Genomic DNA, 27,296 nt, shown 5'->3' with positions numbered 1-27,296 from the left:
TCGTGCTTTCCACATCACAAATGCAGACAAATAGAAAGAACTCTCTTTGTTCTCTCAGTGACAACGCCAACTTAAAACCATTCTGCCAGTGTGATGTGAATGAGCCATATTGGGTTGAATTTGCTTAAAGCAAAATGGCTCAGATTGGTTGTAGGATTATCCACTTGTGTGCAGAGATATTTTCTATATTTTAATCTCTTCTCTCCCTTGCTGCCTTGCATAATAAAGACTGGGAATAAATTATTTTACTCATAACTATGTGCTTGAAAATGTCGGTTCCACCTGGGTCTGTGTCAGGACTGTACTGTCACTATCGTTAGTGTTAGGTGATTCCCACCGTACGATGCTTAATGTTCTGCATTATTCTTGTTAGATACCCAAACCTCATGCTTCTCCTCTTTCATCAGTCAAATCCATCTCTGCCTTCTATCGTGTGGTCTTTCATCCAATAAAAGCACAAAAGTCTGAGTGTCTAAATGAAACAAAGAGTGTGCGATTCAGTGGCAGCATGAATGATACATTAAAAACTGGTCAGTCCCCTGCTGAATGCCCAGTCCGGGCTTGGCACTTAAATAATGGTCAAAAATCCTTTTTCCTAACCCACCCTGTGCTTTTACAACCAACAACACAGTAATAAAAAAAAAAAAAAATACATTAACTGATAACCAGACAAATATCAGTTTGGTTTTTCCTCGAGTGGTATTCCCATACATGTTAGAGATTAAAAGCTCACGTCCATCACTCTGTTTGTTGTTTGGGTTGTGTGAAAGGATACTTGCCATTTCGAAAAGCTGGTAACAGGCTGCACACAACCAGATTGATTTCTGCCTGGCTGCATTTTATCAACTGTGTAAATGAATCTTGAAGTTGCAAGCCAAAAACTAAATAAATAGCAGAAAAATGTCCCTGGCGAAGACCAAATCCCATTTGGTCTCTTCTTATAGTATTTTTTTTTTTTATTATTATATTTTAGCAAAGCAAAGTGACAAAAAAAATCATGTGTTTCCAATGCATGTACCACACAGAGGCACACTGGGCATCGCTGCAGTGAGTTCAATGTCACAGCTGTTTAGTAAAAGGGTAAAAGTTCTGGGATTTATTTGTTTACTGTGTAGCAGCTGACTATAAATCCTAAAAGCAGCTTGTGGTGGAGGACAAAATTAGTGCCACAGAAAATGCTGAAAAGCCAAGGACTCTGGTAAATGATCCAGCTCCTTGCTGGTACTTTTGGAGAGGACCTTAAATCTGTGCAGGTCCAGAAGACATTCAGACCAAATCAGTTTCAACACCTAGCAACATAATTTCTTCATATCACTTTCATCGAGCCAAGCAGGAGACTAAACTCATCTCCATTCACATAGGTTGAATAAGAAAGAAGGTTTCTGAGACTGGTCTCTGATTCAAAGAAACCATCGAGCTGTTTAAAAGACTGATTGTTCCATTTTCTTATTATCAAAGTCCCCACTCTTCTATTTGATGACGCTTGGTTCAGTGTTTCCAGTAGTACCTCTGCCCATTACAGACAACAGATGCACAGCCCTCGGGGAGTTATGGTTGATGTCCTCCCAGAGGGAACTGACTCAATCATCTCATTAAATGAGGCTGTAAGCCAGAGTAGAATTTTATCTGGGGAATAGTTATTGGATGAACTGTGAAACTAAGGCATGGGAAGCTGGAGTATCTGTCCTTGTAAAACAGAAAACAAATTGGTGTAAATAGAGCCTTTGGAGAGCTGAATAAAGCAGATAAAAGCCAGAGGGAATGCACACAATGGAAAGTAAAAGCCAAGAGAGGTGACAGATAAACCACTATACTGATCATTTTAGTGGCCCGTAGCTGCTGATGTAATGACCATGGGTCTTAATATTTTGTCTGCCTTTCTTTATGCATAGTTTAAAGTCAATGCACTGTATTAAATAACCACTCTAGTTCACATGACTAATACACTGTATAGAGCATTTGAAATGCAAACTGATGAAATCATGAATCACTGTCAGTGCAATGTAGTAAAATTCTCTCTGTGTGTGTAGTGCAGTCTAATGTTTTGATGTCACATTATAAAAATGTCATAAAATATTCAGTGTAATGGCTTGTAGGATTTTTGTATTTCTATTTTAGTTTTTGGATATTTGAGCAGATATTTAAGTGATGCCAGTGAAAAATGGACTGCCTATTCAGGTTTGTAGCTTCTGTCTCTGGGTAGGATGTTTCATATGTGCACTAACCTATTACCAGGTGTAGATGTTCAAGTACTTTTAATTAATGAAATGTGGAGGGGGGATGGAGAAGCGAGAAGAGCAGAACTGAAAGTTGTGGTATAACAGACCTGTTGTAGAGGAGGACATCTGGGACCCATATGAGGTTAGAAGGGAAGCGGAGGTTCTGAACCCCGGGGTAGTTCTCTGGATTCCACGAGAGGTAAATGTCTGTCCAGTACTGAAACAAATGATAGAGAGAAGTCAAAAAGAGTGAGAATATGATGACATGAAAATAAGGACAAGTGTTGTCTGCTGTGCTCTGTTTCTAATATCCTGTCGAACCAAGTCAATTTGTTGCTCATATCTTATTTGGCAAGGCCAGAGGCTTAACAACCTTCACAGCTCTGACATCAAAGAGTGTTCATATCTTAAAGAGTGGCGGCGCAATGACAAACATTCTGCATCATCTGTGCGTCATCACATCTGTTAGTTTCCTTTTTTTTTTTTTTCGTAATACACACTGGCAAGGAAAGCAAATTAAATTTTATTTTTTCTTTTGTTTTTACATTTATGATCAAATTTAGATCATCGTAAGTCAAACATTTTCTGTTCACACCGCCTAATACCACTGTTGGCTCTTTGACTTTGTCTCTAACTCTGATAATGGAGCTTGGCACTAAAACCAAGCCAAGTGGCCAGCAGTTGTTGGCACTGACCTCTGCACTCCCATTTGAGCCTGAGCCCGTATTCAGCAAGGGGCTAACTGATCCCAGCTTCAAAGCCTTTAAAAGTACAAACGCTGTGTGTGCTGCCTCTGTGCCTCCTTTCATTACTTCTCATATGTGGCATGAAGATGCGTAATCTGCGGTGATATAAATATTGGTGCACTGTACACTTGTGTCACTGTCGCATCCTTCTATGCGTGTGTAAGCATAGAAAAGATGCGTATCCTGTATAAATATAGGCGCTCAGATGTTGAAGCCATAGGGCACATTCCCTATGGAGCTACCACAGCCCAATTGCTAATGTGACCTCAGTAAACTGGACTCATCTGTTTGTGCCTATATTCACGGACAGTGTTTTTTTCCCTCTTCATTTGGATGGATCTACCCATGGGAATCTTTATGTATGTGAATGCTATGTGCAAGCTATCTGACCATGCAAAGGGGGCCTCTGTCCATTTAAGTGATTTTTCAAAAATTCCCAAATCATGCTCTCTTCAAAGTGATACCATCCATCCAAAGTCAGCATGCTGACATATGTCTCCGCTCATGCAACTAATGACTTAATCGCTGCACTTGTCGTCTGTGGGCCTTGGTGGTTTGGTGCTTCTTTTCATGTTTGTTGGATGAGAAAACACAACCAACGGCCAATAGAACTAATCACAGCTGAGTAACTTTGTAGTGTGGTAGGAACAGATGAGAAGGACACTAGGGTAGCTGTGTGAGACTAGGTTAGATATTAAGGAAAGCTGCACTAATTTGAGACAATGAGGTCGTCATTACATGAGTGTAATATTGACTGTCTGAATGCAAGCGTATGCTGCAAATCTGAGGTACTGTATAAGTATCACACCTCTAACAATAGTGACAGTTAAAAATGGTTTAACATTGATTGATTTTAGTTTTTCATAGCTGTTGTATATCGTTTTACTAGTCCCAAGAACCAGCACGTTCATGCGATGTGACACATAAAAACAGATACATTATAACATAACAAACATATGAAAATTGTAGGTCAATGGACACATAAATGACAAAAAAATAAAAAATTTGAATATAACTTTTTGTCACACTAACCCAGCTTGGTATAAACCTTGGTTTTTCAATTTCCATCAAGACACTTTCTGTTGCTCAAGTTCCAATAAAGATATTGACTGGATGACTATTATTACTCCAATCATAGTTCCATTTATCTACATTTTTTTTTCCTGATGGATATAGATAGGCGTTTTATGTACCTGATACAGTTTTTTAGGTAGTGGAGGAAAAAAATGACCCTTTTACAAACACTCTTCCATCAGCAGTAACAGGTGGCGAGAGTCAAGGACACAATTTAAAAACAACAGCAACAACAACAAAAAAAAAAAACTAAGCCCAATGCAATTTTCACAGTTAACACCCACATAAAATCTCATCCATTCTGATATGGGACATTCATTGTGTGATAAACCTGTAATCCTAAAATCCTCCTCTGAACCTGCCTCTTCTCCGTCTGCCACTCTTGCTGACTGTCTAGGAGCAGGTTAATGTGCTTCTTATGGTTCCTTCAAAAACTGCTGCATCTGCAAAGCCCCCTTAAGTCATTGCACTAAAGTAGATGCCAGTATTAAAGAGGCGGCTTCCTGAATAATTGATTCATTCATAACTTGTAAGCCAGTCTACAGACAACTCAACCTGACTGTCGTGACATCCCTAATAGGCTCTCCTGAGTGGGGCTGCTGTGATAATGAGGCTCTTGTACCTACCTGGCTGGCCTAATGTAACATTATCCTCAAGCTACTGAGCATTGTAATGCATATTTCCTGTACCATTAACCTATTTCCAACTATCCACAATGAGTTAGGAAGCTAACAAGCCCACTTCCTACATGCTTAGATGGCTTTATGATACAGTACAGGGATTTAATTTGAATCTGACACCTGACTGTACAGTAACAGTAACCACAACCAGGCATGTTAAGTCTGACAAGCTTTGGTTAACTGCATGAATTATGTCATACCTTACCTATTTAAATTACATCAAGGCCGAATTTAGAGTGTTTATCTGAAAGGTGGCCAGTGAACACAACTTCTTATGTCTTCCACTGGATTTGGGGAAAGTGTAGACTCCAACTCCAACTGCCGGAAGCATTAACCTCAGCATGTAAGCATCAGATCTCACATTTTTCCAAAGCATACAAACATCTCTAGGACTAACTATTACCAGACCGTAGCACAGGAACAACGTTGTTTGCTCATTTAAGCGTTTACTGCTCATCAGCTGGTGAGGATCTAAACGTTGTTGCAGGCATTAGGTTTTAGTCACAGTCTTTTAGAACAGTATCACGGGTATATCCACTAGGTGCCTCTATGAAGACCCTTTTCTCAGCAGTTTTTTGTTATTACCAATCTGCAGTAGACATCATAGTGGGAAGTACTTTTAGATCAGGCAAGTCATAAAACTAACATTAAATGCTTAGTATGCTGCAACAGAAAAATAAAATGTCCAAGACAGTTACCATTTCATTCAGTGGAATTGTTATTGGCTAGATTGAATTTTTAGCATCGCATTGTAACGTCGTATACTGCCTCTCCAAATAGAAAGCCACCTTGACAGGTATAACACTTGAGATCAATCTAACTCAAGACATCACTACGCAGTAAAGCAGACGTGATGTGTGTAAGCTTAGAAGACATAAAGAGAGTAACCTATTGTATGTTTGAGATGTGATTCCTAAAATATGTTGACAGTACACACACATATTATACCATGCTACTAAACCCTTTAACCCATATTATTCGCTTTATTTATTTACTTTGCAAAAAATAACACAATTATCATTCAAGTCATGTGACACTGCCTGACATCAACTTCACAGTTGTATTTCATATTGTCACATGAAGTCCACGGTATTTATTTTTTTGTTTAATTGTATTTGTTGTGTAGTCAGATAAACAGTTTCTGTCCATATTGAAAGGTTACTGTTTGTAACTTCATGTCATATCTGTCTCTATGTCTTCAAAGAACTCACATATACACACTGTTTTCCAATAGAGAACCACAGAACAAAATAATGCTGGAAAAATATCCTTAATGCCAATTATCACACAGTGATTAAAAAAAATGTGTTGGAGGGGGAACATACCATCTGCAGCCAGGCATTTGTGATCAACACTTGGTTCTTTTCATCCTGGAGGAGAAGACAGAGGAGAATAATCAGCATGCGAGTACATGTGGATGTTGACCCAAAATATCTGCAGCACAAGAGATATGACGAAAATAAAAAAATTCTGGATGTCTAGTAAACATGAGGCGAGATTATGAGACAGATCGGCAATGAAGTGAAACTGCGGCTTAGATGAGTCAGAGCTGGTGTGCTCACTGAATGACGATAACGCACTCCAGATTTTTCTCTTTTACAAGATTCTTGTAACGTAATGCAACCAAAGACTCATTCCACCAATATAGTGACGCCATAAATAACAAAGAAATGAAAAATTAATAGGGCAAACAGTAATGTTCGTAGGCAGCGTATACAGAAAGGATGTGGAACCTTCCGTGAGGAGATGAATTCACAGAAAAAATATATCGGTGTCATGAAGACAGAAATACTGTGGGACTCTCTGAGGTCAGCTCAATGTCAGGTGGAGATTAAAAGAGGAGATGGTGGGACGTGAGAGCAGTCATGAGTGGAGGTCAGAAGTAGCAGCACTCGAAACACAAGCAAAAAAATCTAAGGTGGAAATTGACTCCTCTGGCCTGTCTGGCTGAATCCTACATGACAGGGACAAGTTATACTCCTCGTGTTACACTCTGGCACACTGAGTGCTTGTCGTTTTATCACTGGCTTTCATTTGATGAATTGTGCAAACCACTTGTGGATTGCAGCATTATCTAACCCTAGCCCTTTTTTACTTTCATACAGTCACTGTAGTGACCAATCACATCTTCTAGCCACGACTGAAGCTGAAATAATATACCCAGTCAAGCCCTTTGAAAACTTTTCCTTTCACATTGCAGTGAAAACTTATGAAATTAATTATCTCACTTTAACTCTCTCCTTTTCTGAGACCTAATCTCCTGAGTTGTTTCATTTCTTATCACACTTATTGTTTCATCCTCAGTGTTTCTCTCTGGGGAAGTTCAGGAGATTAACATAGTGAAACTGTCTCTTACTGACCGTATAGGCTACGTTCAGACGTGTCATAGACAAAAGTCAGACGTCCATATGTACGTTGAAACCAGATGTGTTTGCTGCAACCATTTCTTTGATTGGTTGTTAAACTAGTTTTTCCCAGTGCTCTTGAAAAACTTCTGTGTCACACTAGGAGAAAGATGAAAAAAAAAAAAAACAGCGATCCCAGATTAGGGTTGCATGACATTAAATTAGATTGTAGTGTATAAACCTTCTTAAGCTGTTATAATACGTATATAATTCAGATCTCATATCACTCCCATTAATTTGTAATTTGGACAGAGCATGATTGGTGCTCATTAATTCAACCAGATTATCAGGTATGCTTAGCCACGTGTAATCCAGTCTGATACGCTCCTGTCATAAAACCAACCTCCACATTATAATGAACATTATAAAGCTGAGATTTTGGTGAATTCATGCAGGGATTAATTCACCACGATTTCTTCTTAGGGCATACTTTGTGACTCTGTTGAACCGCTGGTATATTCAAGTGTGTAGTATTTTTAGTGCACCTTCACTGATGTAAATTGGATGGACAGATGTACCCACATGCTTGCAAACCCATTGTTGCGCACACAAGAACATTGGAAATGTGGAATGTTTATTTTTTTATTAAATATTTCATCTTACTTCAGCCCTTACTCATTCCATCTGCACTAAAAATGAGGCCAGCATCATTTTTCTAAGGTCACAGAGGGAAGGACCTGCTTAGTACTGCTACTGAGTGGAATGGATTTTTGTTTTTCTTCTTTTTGAGGATTCATTTCTGTTGCATCACACTTAGTAGAACAGGTTCAATGTCAGTGTCACTGACTCTGCTTTGTTATTTACTCTCTAATTTGCAGTTTCTATTCAGGAGGTGATGTAAGGAAATGACAGATTTTCATTTCACTCTTTCTCTCCATAGACTTCATATAAAACTTGCAAATATCCATAGAACACAAGGTTGTTCGTTCATTCCATCTACCCATCCATTATCTATGATTATCTTTAGAGGTTTGCGAGGGGTTTGGAGGACATCTCCAGACCAGCTGATACTAGGGGAGAGACAGAGCACATGTAGGACAGGTCTATAACACATCTAACACAGAAAGACAAACAACCTATTTATGTAGAATCACTAACTGTTAACAATGTCTTTGGAATGAGGGCAGAAGAACCCAGAGGAACCCACACAGACACGGTGCGAACATGCAAACTCTGCGCCAGCCTTTCTGTGGGTGTGTTTTTTTCATGTAAACAAAGTTTTGTTTACATCCACTGTTATTCAGTGCTCACTGTATTTCACGTATGCTCAAGGGCTAACAAATCTGCTGCATGCTTTTCCTCACTTGTGGCGCTCTTGCATTGTAAACAACATTGCAAACTGAATTCTTTGAATTCAGTGTTTGATTGCCAGAAGGCTTCTTTGTTGCCTTTGGTGCCGTAATATTCAGTTGCAGGCAGTGGAATGACATGAAACTGGCTACTGGATATACTGTATGTGAACTGCCCTGAATGCTTGCGTGTGCAAAACAAAACGGAAGCAGCTCTGTAAAAACATTGTTCAGTAGTGCGTCACTGGTCACAATCTCCGCAGGGTACCTTTAATTTTGAGTTTAAGGACTAACGGCAGCTCCAGATAAAACTGAAACCATTTTTAAAAATGTGCATATATTTGTGTCATATATATATATATATATATATATATATATATAATAATAATATATATATGTATTGTCTACATACATTGAAAAAAAAAACTGTGTTTGTTGTGTAAGTATAACACCATGAACTGTATGAATAGCCGGAATTGCAATCGATTGTCACACAGTTGCCTCCCCCTCGCTCCCCCCTCACTCCCCCCTCACTCCTCCCTCACGCCTCCTCACCGCCTCCCTAACTGCAGCCACGCTCCAATCTTATCTCCACCTGTCCTTTCTGATCAGCACCTCTTTAAAACAGACTCCCGTCCTCTGCACAGCCTCCTATTGTGTGCTCCCCAAAGCAACATTTTTCCGTTCCCCTGGTTGTGCTCTCCTGTGCACAATTGTAGAGATTTGGCTTTGCTTCGAGGTGGCCGTGTTTTCATTGTCTTTTATGCCTGACCTCTCTCTCCTGGTGTTTTGTGGCATCACGCTCAGCGGCAGCGAGCATTATCAGCCCTGTCAAACCCGCTATAAACACTCTAATCCCCTCATAAATCTGATGTGAAGGGTTTTAGACAGACTGGAAGGGTTTGATGGGCACTTGCATTCAATGAAATCTCCTCAACATGTTTTCACATATATGTGGATTAATCTTTTACTGTAAATCTTCTTGCACATTGTTCACAAAGTGACTTGTCATCCATCTTATTCACATCGTTTTATCCCCCTCAGGGAACAATGAGATCTGTTCCTACATTTACTATTTTTTTTTTTTTTTTTTGTCTTTCAATCCAGATCATAGGATCAGAATCCACAAACGATGAAGAAAAGAAATCCTCAAATCAGAAAGCATATCTTAGAATCCTCCAGTCTGTTTCATGTACCTGCTTTCTGGGTAGATTTTCAGTTATACAGTTCCCTGAATAACAGATCTCTATCCAGAAGTAGTGATATGAAGGATGAACAAGATGCCCCCTTGTTCACCTTGTTTGATTTTATGGTTCAACAGGCACGAGTTTCTGTTGCTTACAACAGAGTTACAGCGCGTCGACAGCCTGGGTTAGAGAACAGTGAGAAGCATCACTCTACGTTGACTTTGTGGATAGAATCCAGCCCCAAGAATGGCCCATTTTTTTGTGTGAAGTGGACACATCAAATTAACATCAAAGAACTATAAGAAATGAAGGCCGGCTGTCACACACACGCCTCACGTTGCCTATGTCTGGACCAAAAAGTAGCACTTTAACACACCACAAAGACTATCGCCGACGGCCAGCTGACACATACGTTCTCCATCAGCGTGAAACTAAATAACGCCATACCAACGGGTTGCAGTCTGTATTTGTCATTCAGTGGAGTAACCTGAAAAAGCTAAGGTTTGCTAGCAAACTGTGACAGGCTGAGCGTGGAAGCCTGTTGAGAACTAGTTAAGCTTCAAAGATCATCTAGGTCAATCGTTGAGCTTTATGCAGCAATGATCAAAAGAGTAACAGCAACATAGTCGTACTCCTCATATTTGTCCTCTGGTTGCTGCAGAGTTGCATTTGTTATTGACTGACACCAGTCAGTCACTCAGTATGTTTACATGCACCTAAAATATATGAATTATTGCCTTAATCAGACTATAACTGGAGAACTTAACCTAAGAGTTTTCCTTATCCAATTAAGACATCCAGATAATGTGGCTGGAATTTGGTTTTCTCCAGCATGTATACGCTGAATTGGACAACTAACAGGATAATGCGTGTGTGCATGCACCACAACTGCTGTACTGACCCCGGAACAAAAATATCCAAGAAGAAGAAGAATGTAAACAGAGCCAGTAGAAGAACCGTCTGAGGGATAGCACAAAAAAAAGACTTGTTTATTATATGACGTAATAGGTCAATCGGAAAGCAGGCTGTATTAATGTGGTATTAATCCACTGAAAAGACACGTAACGCCACCTACTGTGGAAGAGGAGAACAGTTATTCGATTTTCTGTGTTGCATGTAAACTGGGACACGGACTGTAGTCAGAAAGTCGAATTTCGAGCATAGCTCGATTAAGCTCTGCATGTAAACGCACTGACTGAGATGTTTAGTATTCACTATCACCTGTTTGTTGTAGAACAGGGGTCTTCATCGTCTTTCAGGCCAAGGACCCTCAAACTGATTAGAGAGATTAAGTAGCAACCCCATTATATGTGATCTATATTTAACTCGGCCATATTAACATTTTGCATTCAATATTAAGCTATTCAAATGATACACAGGTCTAAATATTCATTTTTTATTTCAAACATGTGCAACAGTAGGGTGGCCGTGCCGGAAAATTATGGGGGTGAATTAAAAAAATATATATAAAAACAAAATATTTTGTGAAGATCTGTGGAAAGATAATCAGAGGTCCTTTTGCAGTTCATCCTTTAGTTTAGTTTCGTCCCTTGCCTTTTTCCTCTTGTACACTGACAATCTGACCGTTCACGTAATCAGGCCGATGCTGCCAGTAGCTTCGACAGATCACACTGTATTTTACCACCCTATTATATTGTACATTGTGTACATAAAATCTTAATCAGAAATCAGTCGACTCCCTTAAGTTGTTAAATAAAGAAAGACAGAACTTCAATTAAAAAAAAAAATGAATGAATGAATGAATATAGGCACTTTTCTACACGAACTCGTATTGGTATCTTATTCGTATTGGCAGTAGTCGGTGGATCTTCCTACTGGATGGTGACCAGCCCTGAGTTCATCTGTTCGTCTTCAGTATCTGTCATTATTCATGGTGTTAACCCCACACTCCTAGACACGTGCCCAACAGCAGATGGACCAAGTCAAAAGCCACATAACATAGACACACTCACAGCCAGCGTTGCATTATTTACTACTGCCCAGTAAGCATTAATTCATCTAGTTTGGCCAGCTTATCCATTATGGAGTGGATCAGCAAACAGCACAGTTAACAACAAAACCTTATACAGTAGCACTTTTAAACAGTATAAATCACACTTAACACATATCGGCAACTCATTTACAACGTGTTTGGCTTTCGGTCTTTAAAGATTTATGGCTTGGGCGTTTAGACTAGACTACGGAAGCAAACTAAAGTCAGTAATTTGAAACTGACAATTTGTTTTTAACTTTGATGGGGAAATTAATAATATTAATATTAAATTGTCTTCGAAAAAGTGCCAGATCTTGACATTGTGTTTCAAAAGCGCCATATGTTCTCAACAGAGATCGCCTCGCCTCTCAACTCTGTCTTCAGCCTGACGTTCGCAAGCTGAAAGCATACATTAAAATGTTGTTTCATGCTGTATGTGCTGTGGGGGGCTCGAAATCAATAATAGAGAATGCTACATTATAGTTCAGCGTATGGGTCTCACCACCATGTAGCTCATCACAAGGAGACGTGCATGTCTTGTGACAGGGCCGGCTCAGGGATGTGACGGGGTGTCAGCTTGGTTTTTTTGGTTGAGTGCCCCGGCTGTGTGGTGGGGCTAACAGGAAAGAGGTTTTGTGCGAGTGTAGGTGCATGAGATGAGGAACAGGAGGAAGCGCATAATGAAGCGCATGGTGAACTCTGAAGGAACAAAACAGAAGATGTGACAGGAAACCTACCCAAACCACTGAGGTGTCAATTTTACGGATGAATGTTTGGCTTGAAAGACACTGAAGGATGACAGTGAAGGAGATGATTGTAGCCACATTTAGCTAAGTGGGTCTGCTGTATGTTTGTGTATGTGGGTGATAAAATGTAGAGCAAATATAGAGATAAAAATTAGGCTTTGAATTATGCTTTTCTCAACTCCTTCAAATGGTATACAAAGAAATATGGGTTAATGATTGGCTTTAGAGACTGTATAAAGGAATAACATTGTTTCATTACATACAGGTCAAATATAGAGACATCCCAGGTGTATTGTTCAGAGTCTAATTGTTCAGACAGACTATGGCTGTATGTTGACGTTAGTTTTGGCTCCAGCTCTTGGTGTGGTCTGTCAGTCTGAACCGGCTCAGTCTGGACCTGAACGTGCCATTTAAAATGATAGAAGAAGATTTCATCACTTTCTGCAAGATGGAGTTTTTCTTATAAGCTTACATATGATGATAAGTTAAAAAACTGCAAATCTTTGCATCATTTTGCACCAAATTAGCACTAAGTCAGATCTCTGACTTGTCTTATGAGCACTGATCAGGCATAACATTATGACCACCTTCCTAATATTGAGTAGGTCTCCCTCGTGCCTCCAAAACAGTTACAACTCATCAGAGAATGGATGTGGGCCTTTGGAGGGTGTCCACTGGCAACAGCATGTTGTTAGTGGGATCCTTTTGGATCCTATGGGTTGTGGGGAGGGGCCTCTAGATCAGGCTGGTGGGTGGTACATGTCAAGTAACTTCCAACCAAGTTTCTCAGCAGAATAATGCATTGTCACAAGATGGTCAACATTGTTTACTTCTCCTGCCAGTGGTGATGATGCTGTGGTGAATCTCACCACCTCTAAAATTATTTTGTTTTGAACAAGGCGAAGGTTATTTTATATTTGCTATATTTATTTTTCTGTTTTTCCATTAAAACAAACTCATGATCAGGCATAACTGTCCATCCACTGGCTGCATCTTCTCAGATCAAATGTGTGTTTCCCAAAAGGTTTAACTATTTTCTCAAAAGACACTATTAAAAGGGTTGTGATTAGAGTGGAAATAAATGGGGAGGAGTGTGGACGAGCAGAGAACAAAAATAAGAGTGAGAGTGAATTTTCTTGTTGAATGAAAGTAGGCGCTGAGGGCCTGAAGCACTGTGTTAAAGGACAGAGGAGAGATACAAAGAGTTTTCACTTGGTTGGGTGCTGCCAGTGGTGAAGTTTTAAGTTCAGAGAGACGTGAAGTTAACAACCAGAAGGTATATGTGCATTAGCGTGCACCTCAGTCACTGTGGCTAAATCAGATAGACTATCTACAACATGAATATATCATTTAAAAAAAAATAAAAAATAAAAAAATCCATGTCTGTCCGCAAATTTCCTTCTTGTGTCTGTGTTGTAACATCCTCTGTACTTTACAAACACTCACCACGTCAATAATCTGTAACAACGTGAGGCCAAGATCCACAACGATGGGTGCTGAGTCATTTTGGACTGGTCTCTCCAGTCGATTGTAGTTCACCATTAGGTCATGGTACAGCTTCCTCTGGTACATGCCCCCGTGACAACCTGGAGAGAATGAATGGACTATTACAATGAAGCCGTAATAGGGCAAATACAGGGACACGATAGAACAAGGTTAAGGACAGAAGGAGTGGGGAGGGTTATACAAACATTATAGATAATTGTACTAGGAGCAAAGAGTTACAGGACACGAATGGAAGAATTTAAGTGATAGTGTCAAGAGCAAAATAGGAACAATGGTGGAAGTAACTGACATATTTAAATCCTGACGTTTATACCTTAATCAGCATTGACGAAACATTCTCCCACACATATTTATGCCTGTAATCGAATCAGCGTTATTATTGTAATTATTTCAAACGTTCATGCAGCCACAAATCCCCCAAGAAATCATGATTAAGTCACAATACACTGAGTATAATGAGCGCATTATTAACCGAGTGAACTTTAATTGTGTTGACTGTGCTTTCGTTTAGTCTCCCCTGTGCTCATTAGGCCTCATCAAGAGGTTTACACTGAACAACAAGGCATCCATCTTTATACATTACAGCGCAGCTCCTCATGCGAAAGCAAACGCAGTCACTCGTAAATATTACTTCTTTTTGACTCCGCGCTGCTAGCACTGTTTCTCTTTAACCAATGCTGTTCTCGTAACATAATTTGACTAGAGGGAGTCTGACTGAGAGACTGTTAGGAGAGCCTCACGGCATCTATAATTTTGTACACCGGCACTAATTGTACTGGACACTTTGTGTACATGGGTGTATTTAAGTTTATACATGAGAATATTACAACTTGTTGTACTTGAACTAGCTAATGGTCAAAGTTTTTTTTAAAAAGAGTTCAAAGGTTTTTTTTTGTTTCCTAAAATAAATGTGCAGGCAACGAGTTCTAAGCAGCTCTTACAGTATTTAAGGGAACCTACTTGTTCACATCAATTTTGGTTACATACACTAGTTTGAATAAAACTGTAATCAGAGGCAGCATGAATCTTAAGTGGCTTAAAGCAATGGTCAAGTAAAAGGACCATTTGTGGCTAAATCAGTTGTGACAGGAATAAAGGAGATCTGTGATTTCATCAGAGAAACAAATCGAGAGGAGGTCAGGGTGGATGGATGGATCAGCAAAACATTGTACACTGGAGACGTGAACACCAAGTTCCACCAGCATTAACAATATAATCATTTTAATCAAAATCCTGCTAATTCCCTAAACTTAACAACACAACATTTTGTTTAAATCAGAACCATGGCATTGTTACACAAAACAGGTTAATTTTTCTAAAGACGTTTGTAAATGTTTTGTATGGGAAGACAGGAAGATTACAAAATACTGTCCCACAGTACAAGACCTGAACATTGACTGTATTTTCAGTTTCTCATGTAGTTGTTGAATATATAAGCCCTTTTTTTCAGTTGTTCTACCGTCATCAAATTGTATAAAATTCTTCTTTCTTTGTTAACATAAACACTTTATTGCATATGATGTAATAAACACATTTGTTATAATTCCAGTATTTATTCACTTTAACTCGATGTCTAAAATGTACTAGACGAGACTATTTCCTGTCTTGGTGCATTGTAGGAAAAAAGATGGCCACCGACAGAGGGGTGAGACAAGGGGATTGGCTCAGTTTTCCTCAAACTGAAATTAGGATAAGTAAAACTTAACACTTTTGGAGGATGCACCAGCAGAACTCCCTCATTCTTCGGTGTCTCATTTCAGCCAGAACAGAAAAGGTCTCAGTCTGCATCTCCTCACTGACCCTTGTCCAAATTAGATGTTGTCTCAACATATTCCAGCAATTACCGAGTGACAGCCAAGACACGAGTGCCCTCGCGATGACTGAGTGGATGACTAATTAGCTAATGAGGCAAAAATAAACAAAGATAGCTCGCTGTGCATTTGTGTGTTAGGAGGCTGGCAAGTGTCAGGCGGTGAACCCCTCAATCTTGGCGTGACATTGAATCTGCATAATGAGTGTGAGTGGCAGCCAGTGAAAGTGTTGTGAGTCGATGGAGTGAAGCGAGCCCAGGAAAAGAAAGCTGATCAGTAAAGGGCCCCACAGAGTGCCACTGCAAAAACATTCACCCATCCCTGAGTGGGTGGCGGGGGATGGCTTCTCCAAGAAAGGAAATTATTTGTTTCTACCGCATTCATTCACTGGGCTTGGCTAGCTGTCAGTGCCTAGTGAGGTGTTTCATGGATTACTGTTGACCTAACCATTTGGGGCATTTTTAATATAGATGCAAATTGCCCAGATGGTCCTCATTAACATATTAAGTCTTTTTATCTTTCAAACTGCAGATGCTGCAGTCCAATATGAATGGAGGACTAACACTAACATGCATTTCTTGAACACAAGTGAGTCGGTCCCGTCTGGATACACTGGCCAAGTTTCCCTGATGTCAATGAAAGGGTCATTTTTAATGTCTTAAGTATTGTAATTTGTCATCTCAAGGACTGTGAACAGATGTTTAATCTCAAGTAATCTTTGGGTATTGTGTAATTTAGGCACATTAATCCAAAAAAAAAAAAAAACATGTACCTGGAAGGGATCACTCTTTTATCACTCTTATTAATATCTTTTTGCTTTACCCATTCCTGTAGCCTCTGCCTATGTTCCACAGCCCTATTCATGCACCAGCCACTTCATGATTTCCCAAACAACGGTTAGGCCATGGTCATAATAACAGAACCTGTGTGTGTGTAACACTAAAAGGAATTTGCATTGACGCGTTATTAACCAGTTTATTTTGACAGCCATAGTTGTTACTTTAATTGCATATTAAGTGCAGTGGTTAAATTATAATATTTTAATTCCTTGCATCTTATGATGCCCAGTGGTAACGCTCGTTAATCTAAATCAAAGTGAATCTGCAGAACTCTTAGATAAAAACGCAAAAACCAAGTGTTCAATGAAAAGTAAGAATGTTTAGTTAGAAACCATTAATTTACCTACTGAATAAGTTTACTCATCCATCAACCCAACATTGTCCAGTACTGCCAGCATCGCCCTCCCTGAGAGATTTGGAAGGAGCCGCCACTTTCTACGAAAGTAAAATGAATGAGTCCTGTCCCTTTACTTCCAGCATTAACCCAGAAAGAGGTTTCATTGTTGCTTTTGTTCTTAGGCACACTCCACATACACTCTGTGCCTCCTGTATGAGACATTCAGGTACAGTACGTTCTAAACAGTTTGTATTCTAGCAGAGATCTGCACACTCCAGGACAGAGGCTATTATTACAATTACAATTATTGAGCTATTACCATACCGGGTAGACTTCAGTTAACTGTGATGACTTATGTCAGCTCATCCTCATGCACCGTCTGCATGTCTGTGTTATTAGGCCTGGTTTAGGTTTTCACTGGGGAGCATCCTGGGAGTGAAATATTTACTTTTACAGTATTCCATATGGTGATGCTTCATGTCCGTAGTTTAAAGGTTATGTAACCATGTACAATCCACATGTATTTGATGAAAATTAATCTTATGGCCAGTCACTATCTCTATATGTTTAGAAACATATTTTTATCTCATTTTATATAATAAACTGTTACAATTGAAGGGAAATGTGAAATGTTTTTGATAACTCCTAGTAGGTACTAGATACTGTACTATGCTAGTGTGTGTCATGTACTAGTGTGTCAGGACACCATAATATAACTGCCAGGAGTTATTACAGGTGTTAATCCCAAAGAGATCTTTGAAAACAACTATGTCAATGAAATGTGAGAATCCATCAACTGTGAGTACAAAGGTATTTTGTTTATTGATTAAAGACTCAAGGGAGACGAGGTGGAGTGGAGGTTGAGTGTAGACAGTGGCTCTTTCCCCCATTTACAGATTCCTGACTGCAGCAGTTGCCTTCACATTCTCTGCATCTGAATTTGATAATAATCCTGTGTAACGTAAAACCCGCTGACCTCCTTTTAACAAGACAGGTCGTGCTGTCAGCTGTGTAAACCGGGGCAGTGAACTGGGGTTTACTTCTGTTACCGTGTTACTTGTCTCTCACAACAACCCTGCAGCAGTGCATTCACAGAGGCTGGAGGATTTCATTAATTACAAGGGATCATTTGTCATCATCCGTCTGCCTGTCCCTCCATACATCCATTCATCAGTGATTTATGTGAACACATTTTAATGAACTCTATTGCAACACTGAGTGATGCTGCTTTGATTTGTCTGGTTAGAAAATGTGTGTTCCCTGTACAATTGGATGTTAATCTCAAAGGGAACTCCACTTAGATGGGTTTAGAGACAGGAGCAGGGGTGAATCTGCTTTCCTACGTCATCAAGTTTCACAGCTATAGTCTTCTGTAGTAAAGCACTATTCTACCTTAATGAAGCCTTTTGAGTTGCGCTATCACACTTGTTACAATGACGCACACAGCACATTTACACAAATCCTGCCCAGAGCTTCAAGTACTTAAATGTCTATTATTCTTGATTATTTCTTGAGTCTAGTGTTGCTGCGGTGTATAAACTCCCCTCTAGGGCACTTTAAAGTCCTAATTTCAATCTTCTAAAGGAAGATCCAAAAGGCGGCACTTTTCAAGAGCAGCTGTGTAAACAGGCCTGTGTTGAAAATCAACCTGATGCTCATTGTACTACAAGAAAATGTAGCCAAAAATTCACTGCTGCTTTGAACAACACAATCATACAATATATCGATTTAACAGTGTGTGTCCAAAAATTGGTTACACAATTATTTTTACATATTATGCACATCTGTACCACAGAGTTGTTATACTTTAAAGCAGTTTTACTTTCCTTCACATTCTTTGTGTGCTGTAGTTTACTGCGTGACTTTCCTTACCAGTAGCCACGTGCTCAAAATACTTATTTTACCTGTAGAGCCTCCCGCTGACGAATGCATTTATTTTGCACTCTTTTTGTCTTGCATCTACCAGATAAACGCTGAACATCCCAGGGTCTTAAAGCAGCCTGAAGGCATCAGTCAGGTTCAAACATCTTCTGTATATCTTGCTCATTGCATTAGTTCCCTCTCATATTTCCACTTCAGAGCCCACTGGGGGAGCGCATTCAATTCCTCAATCATTCCTCAATAAAGCTTGGATGTACTGTACAGAAATAAAAACCGAGCTTCTTTTTATTGATTGGGTGCTGCAGCAGTACACATAAAAGCAATTTAGTTTATGAGTCGGTCATCCTTGAAAGTATACGCTGCCTCAAAATCATTTTTACAGACTTGTCTGCACCGCTCTCATTGTTGAGTGTCACACAAAATGGCACACACAAGTGTAACAAATCAGCGTCTCCGCGACACACAAACCCTGTAACCAAGTAGGTGTCCACAAATCATCAAAATAAAAATGTAAGTTCTATTTGGTTGTATTTGTTTCATTTATTGTCTCCTGCAGTTTAGTTTGCTACGTCCTCACAGCTGGTCGTAGGGGTCAGTCTGCTAAAACACATTTCCCTGAGCTCCACAGACGTCTATAAAAAAAACATTTCTGTTTCTTTGTAATGAAGGTGCCCGAAATGAAATAACCCTGATGATATTATAATGACTGTATTGTGAGACAAAGTCCTGTCCCCTTCTTCCTCATTTTGGAAGAAATGTGCATGGTAGTGAATGGTGAAAGACAAGTAATGTTTCGATCCCCTTTGAATTCATGGGGGAACCCTGACATAAAAAAAAAAAATAGCTTCGTCCTTGACAAGCATAATATGTGGAATTCATGGCACAATTCAAACAGGATTAAGAAATTATTCACCTTTCGTTGTTGACTTCCGCGCATATTCTTTTCTGACATAAGGTCCTGTGGTATCCACTGCAATAGATGGGACTTCTCCTTCTGATTAAATTTATTTTCTCCAGACTCAAAGAAGACATAAGGTCTACTTCAGTAGGATACTGCAGTACTGACTAGTAATCTTGATGTGTTTTATTGGTGGAGTACTCCTCTAATTCTAGTAAAATACAATAATTTAAAGCCTTCAATGTCTTTGTAGGTCATGTTTAGAGAGTCGTTTGACTACAGTAGAGAGCAGCTTTATAAAAACACAGAAACTTTACTCCCCAGGGCAAAATCGTTATCTAGGCTTTACCCGTATTAGTTGGCCGGAGGGCACCCCCTAACAGCTTGTGGCTCGCAGCAATAAATGGGCCACTTGAGGGCTGAGGGCCAAAGGTTGACTTGAGTCAATGTTTAATGCCCCCAGAAGGCAGTTTAGTTTGCAGAGTAGTAAAAATGAATAATAAAAACTATAAATACTAGATCATTGTACAACTGTGCTCATCAGAGAGTGTGCTGGGATACTGGGGGGCAACCAGCTGTCAATATTTACAGCTTACAATGAAAATTAAAGCTTGTTTTAAAGGCTGATAGCTGCTTGAATAAAGAACCCCATAAAACTGTTGGCACTCCCTCTTGTAAGGCCCAGTCTCAGCCCTGATATAAAACCACAGTGAAAATGATCACTTCCATATTGCCGCTTACATATTAATGCCATGCACATGTGTTACATTCGGTGTTACATCCAAGTGTCTTCACTGCAAACTGATGAAAACATTTAGATGCCAGCGCCCGTTATCGTGACAATACTCCTGTGTGCCACCACAAAGACAGATCAAATATCGATTAACCTCAGGTTGGTCTGAACATGGAGGAACTTGGGGTCAGGTTTAAAATCGAAGCACATTAAAGCAGCTGATTTCCAAGTATCTGTATGAGATCAATACATATCCAGATTCTTACAGGTGAGGAAAACATGATCAAAAATCAAACAAGGTCACTCTTTTGGTTGTGGAAACAAGTTTCCAGGAGTATGCTTGCATCCCAATGGCAAAACACAAACATGATTGATGGATTCAGAAAGCAAAAATAAATTTCCTGCATTTATATTCGGCTCGTATTTAGTTTCATGTAAAACAGCCACCGTTACTCTGAATGTTAATCTGAGGCACTGAACTATGTTAGCATTCAGGTTAGCATTCAATCTCATGAGATGTTACTCTCAGCGGCTAGCTAACTTTGGTTGCTGTTTAGATTGCTACACATTATTTTGCATCTTTGCAACACGTGAACATTTATTAATACAAGCAAATGTATTAAAAACCTTTGTGTCAGAAACGTTCTGTCTCCACTCACAAACAGTGGCTTGACTGAGAACCCTGAATGCACAGACCACTCAATCATTTAAATGGAAATGAGTCTTAAAATAATCGTCTTTTGACCTATCTTTTCCTCCTAGATGATTCTTAATCAATTGCCTTGATCCTCAAAATGACTTTGCTCACATGTCAACACAGGCAACTAATACCCATTTTGTTAATCGGTATATACAGTGGGGGAAATAAGTATTTGATCCCCTGCTGAATTTGTATGTTTGCCCACTTCCATAGAAATGATCAGACTCTGGTTTTTATGGTTGTTTACTGGTTATGGGTATAGACAGAATGTCAGTCGAAAATGCATAAAAAACACACAATCTAAAAGTTATAAATTGTTATGTATTTTATTAAGGGAAATAAGTATTTGATCCCCAACAATTCACTTAGAATTCAGGCTCCTACAGATTGGCTGGTGCGCATGTGGCACACAGCTGTGCTCAGTCAACTAATTACCAATACTCCTGATCTTAACTCGTCATGTATATAAAGCACACCTGCTCTAAGAATCAGTTTCTTACATTCCAACTTCTACAGCACCATGGGCAAGACCAAAGAGCTGTCAAAAGATGTCAGGGACAAGATTGTAGACCTGCACAAGGCTGGTATAGGTTACAAAACCATCAGCAAAAGGCTTGGTGAGAAGGTGACAACTATTGGTGCCATTATTCGCAAGTGGAAGACCCATAAAAGGACCATCAACTGTCCTCGGTCTGGAGCTCCCTGCAAAATCTCGCCTCATGGAGTGAGGATGATGATGAGAAAGGTGAGGGAGCAGCCTAAAACAACACGGCAGGAGCTTGTTAATGATCTGGAAGCAGTTGGGACCTCCGTCACCAAGAAAACAGTTGGCAACACACTGCACCGTTATGGATTGAACTCTTGCAGTGCCCGCAAGGTCCCCCTGCTCAAGAAGGCACATGTACAGGCCCGCCTTAAGTTTGCCAGTGAACATCTAAATGACTCAGAGAAGGCTTGGGAGAAAGTGCTGTGGTCTGACGAAACCAAAGTTGAGCTATTTGGCATTAACTCGACCCGCCGTGTTTGGAGGATGAAAAAACATGAGTATGACCCAAAGAACACCATACCCACGGTTAAGCATGGAGGTGGAAACATCATGTTTTGGGGCTGTTTTTCAGCAAAGGGTACAGGGCAACTTCACCGCATTATGGGGCCAATGAATGCAGCCATGTACTGTAACATCTTGGACAAAAACCTTCTTTCCTCAGCAAGAACACTGAAGATGCCTCGTGGGTGGGTTTTCCAACATGACAATGACCCAAAACATACTGCCAGGACAACAAAGGAGTGGCTCAAGAAGAAGCATATTAAGGTCATGGAGTGGCCTAGTCAGTCTCCAGACCTTAACCCGATCGAAAACCTGTGGAGGGAGCTGAAGCTCCGAGTTTCCAAGAGGCAGCCAAGAAACTTGAAGGATTTAGAGACTGTCTGTAAAGATGAATGGGCCAAAATCCCTCCTGCGCTGTGTGCAAACCTGGTGACCAACTACAAGAAACGTCTCATCGCTGTGCTTGCCAACAAAGGTTTCTCTACAAAGTACTGACTTGTGTTGTGCTTGGGGATCAAATACTTATTTCCCTTAATAAAATACATAACAATTTATAACTTTTAGATTGTGTGTTTTTTATGCATTTTCGACTGATATTCTGTCTATACCCATAACCAGTAAACAACCATAAAAACCAGAGTCTGATCATTTCTATGGAAGTGGGCAAACTTACAAATTCAGCAGGGGATCAAATACTTATTTCCCCCACTGTACGTGCTTCATTGAATTTGTAATTGAAGTTGTAAGCTGTGCATTACTCTAATTTAAGCTCGTAGTTTTCTGTGTTTGTTCTACTGCTAAACTGCCAAAACCTGTGTATTTTCCCAGAGTAAGAAAAGATACTGATAATATAGAGTATTTTATCTCATTAGCAACCACCAAAGTCAGATAATCACACGTTCGGTGAGCTATGACAGGATCCAGGCATGCTGTAAAGACACTAATTGGATGCACTCTTTTTGGAACAGAGGGTGGATACAGTAACAGCTAAAGATGAGAACATCAAGGAAAAAGTCTACTTTCAACTTCAAGAAAGCTTAAATCCTCCTTGAAACAATGTTTTACAATTTGTTAAGAAACCTTTCTGGAACATCGTAAAGAAATCCTTCTCTGGAGTCAGCGATGAAAGAGGCGCACATCGATTTAGCAAACTGCACTTCAAACATTTTCCTTCAACACTGGTCTTTTTTGTCTTTGTCTAAGAAACTCCTCTTGTTTTCCAGTTGTTGTGGTATTGAGTTTTGTACTTTCTGTTTGACCTTCCTTAATTGTATTTTTATTTCCCTGGGTACAGCAGTGATATGAACAATGTTTCTTTCCAAAAATTAGAGCAAATCATCCCACAGATACTTGATCAGTTTAGCATCTAGTGAATTTAGAGGCCAGGTCAACACCTTGTGTTGTTCTTAGTTGTCCCTAAACTGTTTTTTGTGTATCTGTGTCAGGCTGCATCCTGCTGGGGATGTCTGCTGCCATCAAGGAGTGTCATTGCTGTGTTGTGGGGGTGTCTGGTCTGGTCTAGGTGGGTGGTACATGTCTAAGTAACATCCACATTCTTGTTTTTATTATTATTATCCTGCTTCACTATGCAGCTGTGTTTGTTACTTGCACTGTCACATTAAACTGAACTTGAATTATTTCATCCTGCTGCGCTCCTGTATGTGGGTCCAGCACTATGGCATCTGCACTGCTTGACGTAACTGAGATAAGTCTCCTCTCTATCCGTTATAGGTTCTCAATCACCATATGTGTTATCAACCTGTTTGTGCAACATGTTGGGGGAAGCTGTGAGGACTGACAGACTGAAAGCTCCCTTACTTCTACCACTGCCAGTTTTCTTTATGGAGCGTATGAATAAGAAAGCAAAGCATATCAACCTTCTGGTACAGTTATCGATTTCTGACTTCATCTTTTCCCCCCTACTACATGCAGGCATACCACAATACCACAGAGTATTCCATCAGTCAGGCAAGGTTACATAAGGAATGTTAATTCTCCATATGTATGTACAGTATATATTACCAGGGATTCAACCATATCACAGAGATTTAACCCCCTCTGAGAGTCCTCCAACTCAGTATTGTAGTCACGCATTTAACAATCCTGCAGATTACACCGAAGGGATGAACGGCTGCCCCTTGGACTACACGCATCTCCACCAGGACGCCCACTTAGAGCGGGCCAGATGTTATTAGACTAATAAGGGAATCACACTGTCAGACACAGATCCAGGCAAGTTTCAAAATGTTTTTATTGAAACTATGGGAAACCTAATCTTCTCTGTATATTCTGTATTATAGCGCAAACAGCACGCAATTTATTCAATTATATGTATAAAAGCAAGAAATAATCTACTATAATCTACTGTGCTTGCCTTTTTATTTACAGATGAAGACGTTCCTCTCATACCAGATGCGCTACATCCAGACTAAGCTGAAGTATGTCTTTACATCGGCTCTCATCCTTCTGACAGATCTTTTTATAAGTGACACGTAAATGACAAAAACCCAACACAAAAAAGTGCCAAGCAGCATTTTCCCTCCTCTCTTGGTCTCTTTTGGCGTCTTTTGACATTGCCTTCGTGTGCAGAAGACAGAGTGAAGGCTCCAGTGACTCACCTTGACAGCAGAATGTCGCCCACAGGTAAACTCCAACCAATATAAATCCAGTGCGCTTCCGAGGCTCCATGACAGCGGCGGAGCAGAACTCCCTGTGCAGCCCGCTGGAGATGTCAAACTTCGAAGGAGTGCAGCTTAGTCAGACTGCTGGTGGTGGTGCTGCTGCTGCTCCCTCTTCCCTTCTCTCTGTCGCGTTGCCTCCCTCTCTCTCCTTTTCCTCCTGCCGGATGCTGGAGGAGACGCGCGCTCAGGGGCGCACACACAAACACACCCGATGTCTGTCTGTCTTGCGTCTGGGTCGAATGTCACCTCAGAAGTCACTTTGAATTCAGTTCTCCTCCCTACTCTCTGCTCTCAGCCGTACTTTCATATCAAACATCTCGAGCGTGTCCTCTGAGTGTTTTCTGTCTTGTCCGTGCCCGGGGTCCCCTCCAGTCGTTTCATCCTCAGCTGCTTTATGGATGATGACTGAGGGAACACGCATGATCTCAACAGGCAGAGGGCGACACACCCCGCCCCTTCAACTTTGGACAAACTTTTTTTTTTTTTCTTTTCAGTTCTTCCTATTTTTATTATTATTGCTCAAATTTAGTATGGACCACGTTTTTACTTTTTGATTTTACTTTTTAATCAGCGCCCTCATTTCTCACCATCCTAATTTGGCTGGAGGGGCCTGGATCTTGAAACTTTTAAATTAACTTTTAAATGAAGTTATGTGTTAAAAAAAGACAATTGGCTCTTGTATAATATATGCAAATCCAGAGTCAGAGCCTCCATCCAAGTTCTTGGTAGTATTAAACTATACTTAAGTAAAGACATTGTACATTCAGTGTTAAAGATAATGTCAGAAAACGACTGTGTTTGGACACGTAGCAATAATTAGCTGCCATTTGTAACCCAGAATGGACATGTTGTCTCACTGTCCCTGGCCTCGCTCACCCGCTGGATTACCTGAGAATATTAACCTGTATTTCCTTCGGTTAGAGCACTTCAAAGTAATCTGTGAATTAAATATGAAATAATATTCTGTATTACACGGGATATGTTAAGCAGTGCTGATCCTCAGTTTACATACCCTGGGAAAAAATGTCTTAGAGGAAAGAGGTAGAAAGGGATTGAAATCTAGACATTGGTGGTGGTGGTGGAGGTGCAGAAGGAGATAGACCCTCTGGACAACCAGGATGTGGTGGAGACATTGAGATTAGGGTGACCAGACAAATAGTCTCAGAGTGACAGAATTACAGTGAGTTTAAACAACAGAGCCTTGGGACTCATTGGCAAGCAAACAGATAATTGGATGGTGTTGACATCTCAAAAACATTCATTTTGCAAACACCTTGCAGCAGAAGTAGCCCAAATACTTGGTATAGGCACAGATCTCTCTTATTGAACTTTTGCCAAAGCTTTTCTCTTTCTTTTTTTTTTAAGGGGATAAACTAAACGTATAATTATTAAACAAAGCTACCCAGGTCCCATGCATCCTTGGATCATTAAATTTAATTAATGGCCAGTATATCACAAAATCCAATACACCATGTAAGCATATGAGTAGAACTGAAGGAAGGAATGGTAGCTAGGTTTCTTTCACATAGTCTTAAAGTAGGTTTTGTGCTTTTGACAAATGTATTATGAAGAACCACTTAACAAATCTCTTGACGGCCAAAATAAGTAAGATTACAATATTACTGTATGTTTTTAATGTGGAGTATGATATATAAGAGATTAGTGAACAAAAAGGAGATCAAAGACACTGCTAGTTATTCTGGAATCCCACTCTATTTGTTCTCTAATTAAATTTCACTAAATCTTAAAATAAGGACTGGACCTTCAGCTGGTTGGTTAAACAGCTGATTCTCCTTACTTTTCAGACCAATTTTGAAGTCAGTCAAAATCTTTCTACCAGTTCAAGGTTACAATATCTTGCTGCATTATGAGCATCTCCATGCAGCACTGGAGCAGATAGTAATTCATGTTAGATGAACACCATTTCACGTTGGCATGCACAACTGAATGCATCTTTAATCAGCGTGGCAGCCGTCCAGTGAGGTGAGTTGTGGTGCATGTGGCCGATTGCAAGAGCATATTGCATCACGTAATTACTTCTAACTAGACGTTTGCCTGAGAGCCAGTGTGGGGCTGTCAGCAGGAGGTGGAACACCTTTAGGGCCCGCAGGGAGCACACCTTACACGGCCATGGCATGAGACAGAGCGCTGTTGTGTGTTTTTGGTGTGCGTGCACATGCATGGGAGAGCATGTGTGTGGCCTCATTAGTGTGTATGGAGACAGTTGTTTGGTGCAACGCACTCGTTTTCTGGTTCCTCATCGGTTAGCATCCGTTCATTTATGCCCCCCCGTCTTAGCACATGTTCTTCTCTCTATCTCTTGCCCCTCTATTAGTCACCTTTTCACTCACCCTCTCTTTCTCTAGTTTTCCTTTTTCTTTTTCACTCTGCCCATCTGCCATGTCCCCTGTTGTTTCTGCCCCCTCTTCTCCTCCTCCACCTCTCTGCCTCCCATCAGTTCTGTTCTGTACTCCTGCAGCTCTGTCTGTGAGCAACAGATACAGTGATGTCCTCCGACCATTA

At 40.2% G+C, this 27,296-nt stretch overlaps 1 protein-coding gene across 1 annotated transcript in view; it reads right to left on the bottom strand.

The window, feature by feature from the left end:
* LOC125004439 (neuronal acetylcholine receptor subunit alpha-7-like) overlaps nucleotides 1-25,260 on the bottom strand; it is a 48,655-nt gene extending 23,395 nt beyond the window's left edge. Inside the window, exons 1-4 of the mRNA XM_047579031.1 lie at nucleotides 24,711-25,260; nucleotides 13,786-13,925; nucleotides 6,045-6,089; nucleotides 2,327-2,436 (exon numbers count right to left, since the gene is read on the bottom strand). Coding sequence (XP_047434987.1) covers nucleotides 2,327-2,436; nucleotides 6,045-6,089; nucleotides 13,786-13,925; nucleotides 24,711-24,780 — 365 coding nt within the window. The 5' untranslated portion in view covers nucleotides 24,781-25,260. The remainder of the gene's footprint in view (nucleotides 1-2,326; nucleotides 2,437-6,044; nucleotides 6,090-13,785; nucleotides 13,926-24,710) is intronic.
* Between the last annotated feature and the right edge of the window lie 2,036 nt (nucleotides 25,261-27,296).

The sequence above is a fragment of the Mugil cephalus genome, chromosome 2 (assembly GCF_022458985.1).
Source record: "Mugil cephalus isolate CIBA_MC_2020 chromosome 2, CIBA_Mcephalus_1.1, whole genome shotgun sequence".
Taxonomy (NCBI): domain Eukaryota; kingdom Metazoa; phylum Chordata; class Actinopteri; order Mugiliformes; family Mugilidae; genus Mugil; species Mugil cephalus.
Note: the sequence above shows the minus strand (reverse complement) of the source record. Positions and strands in the feature narration are given on the sequence as shown.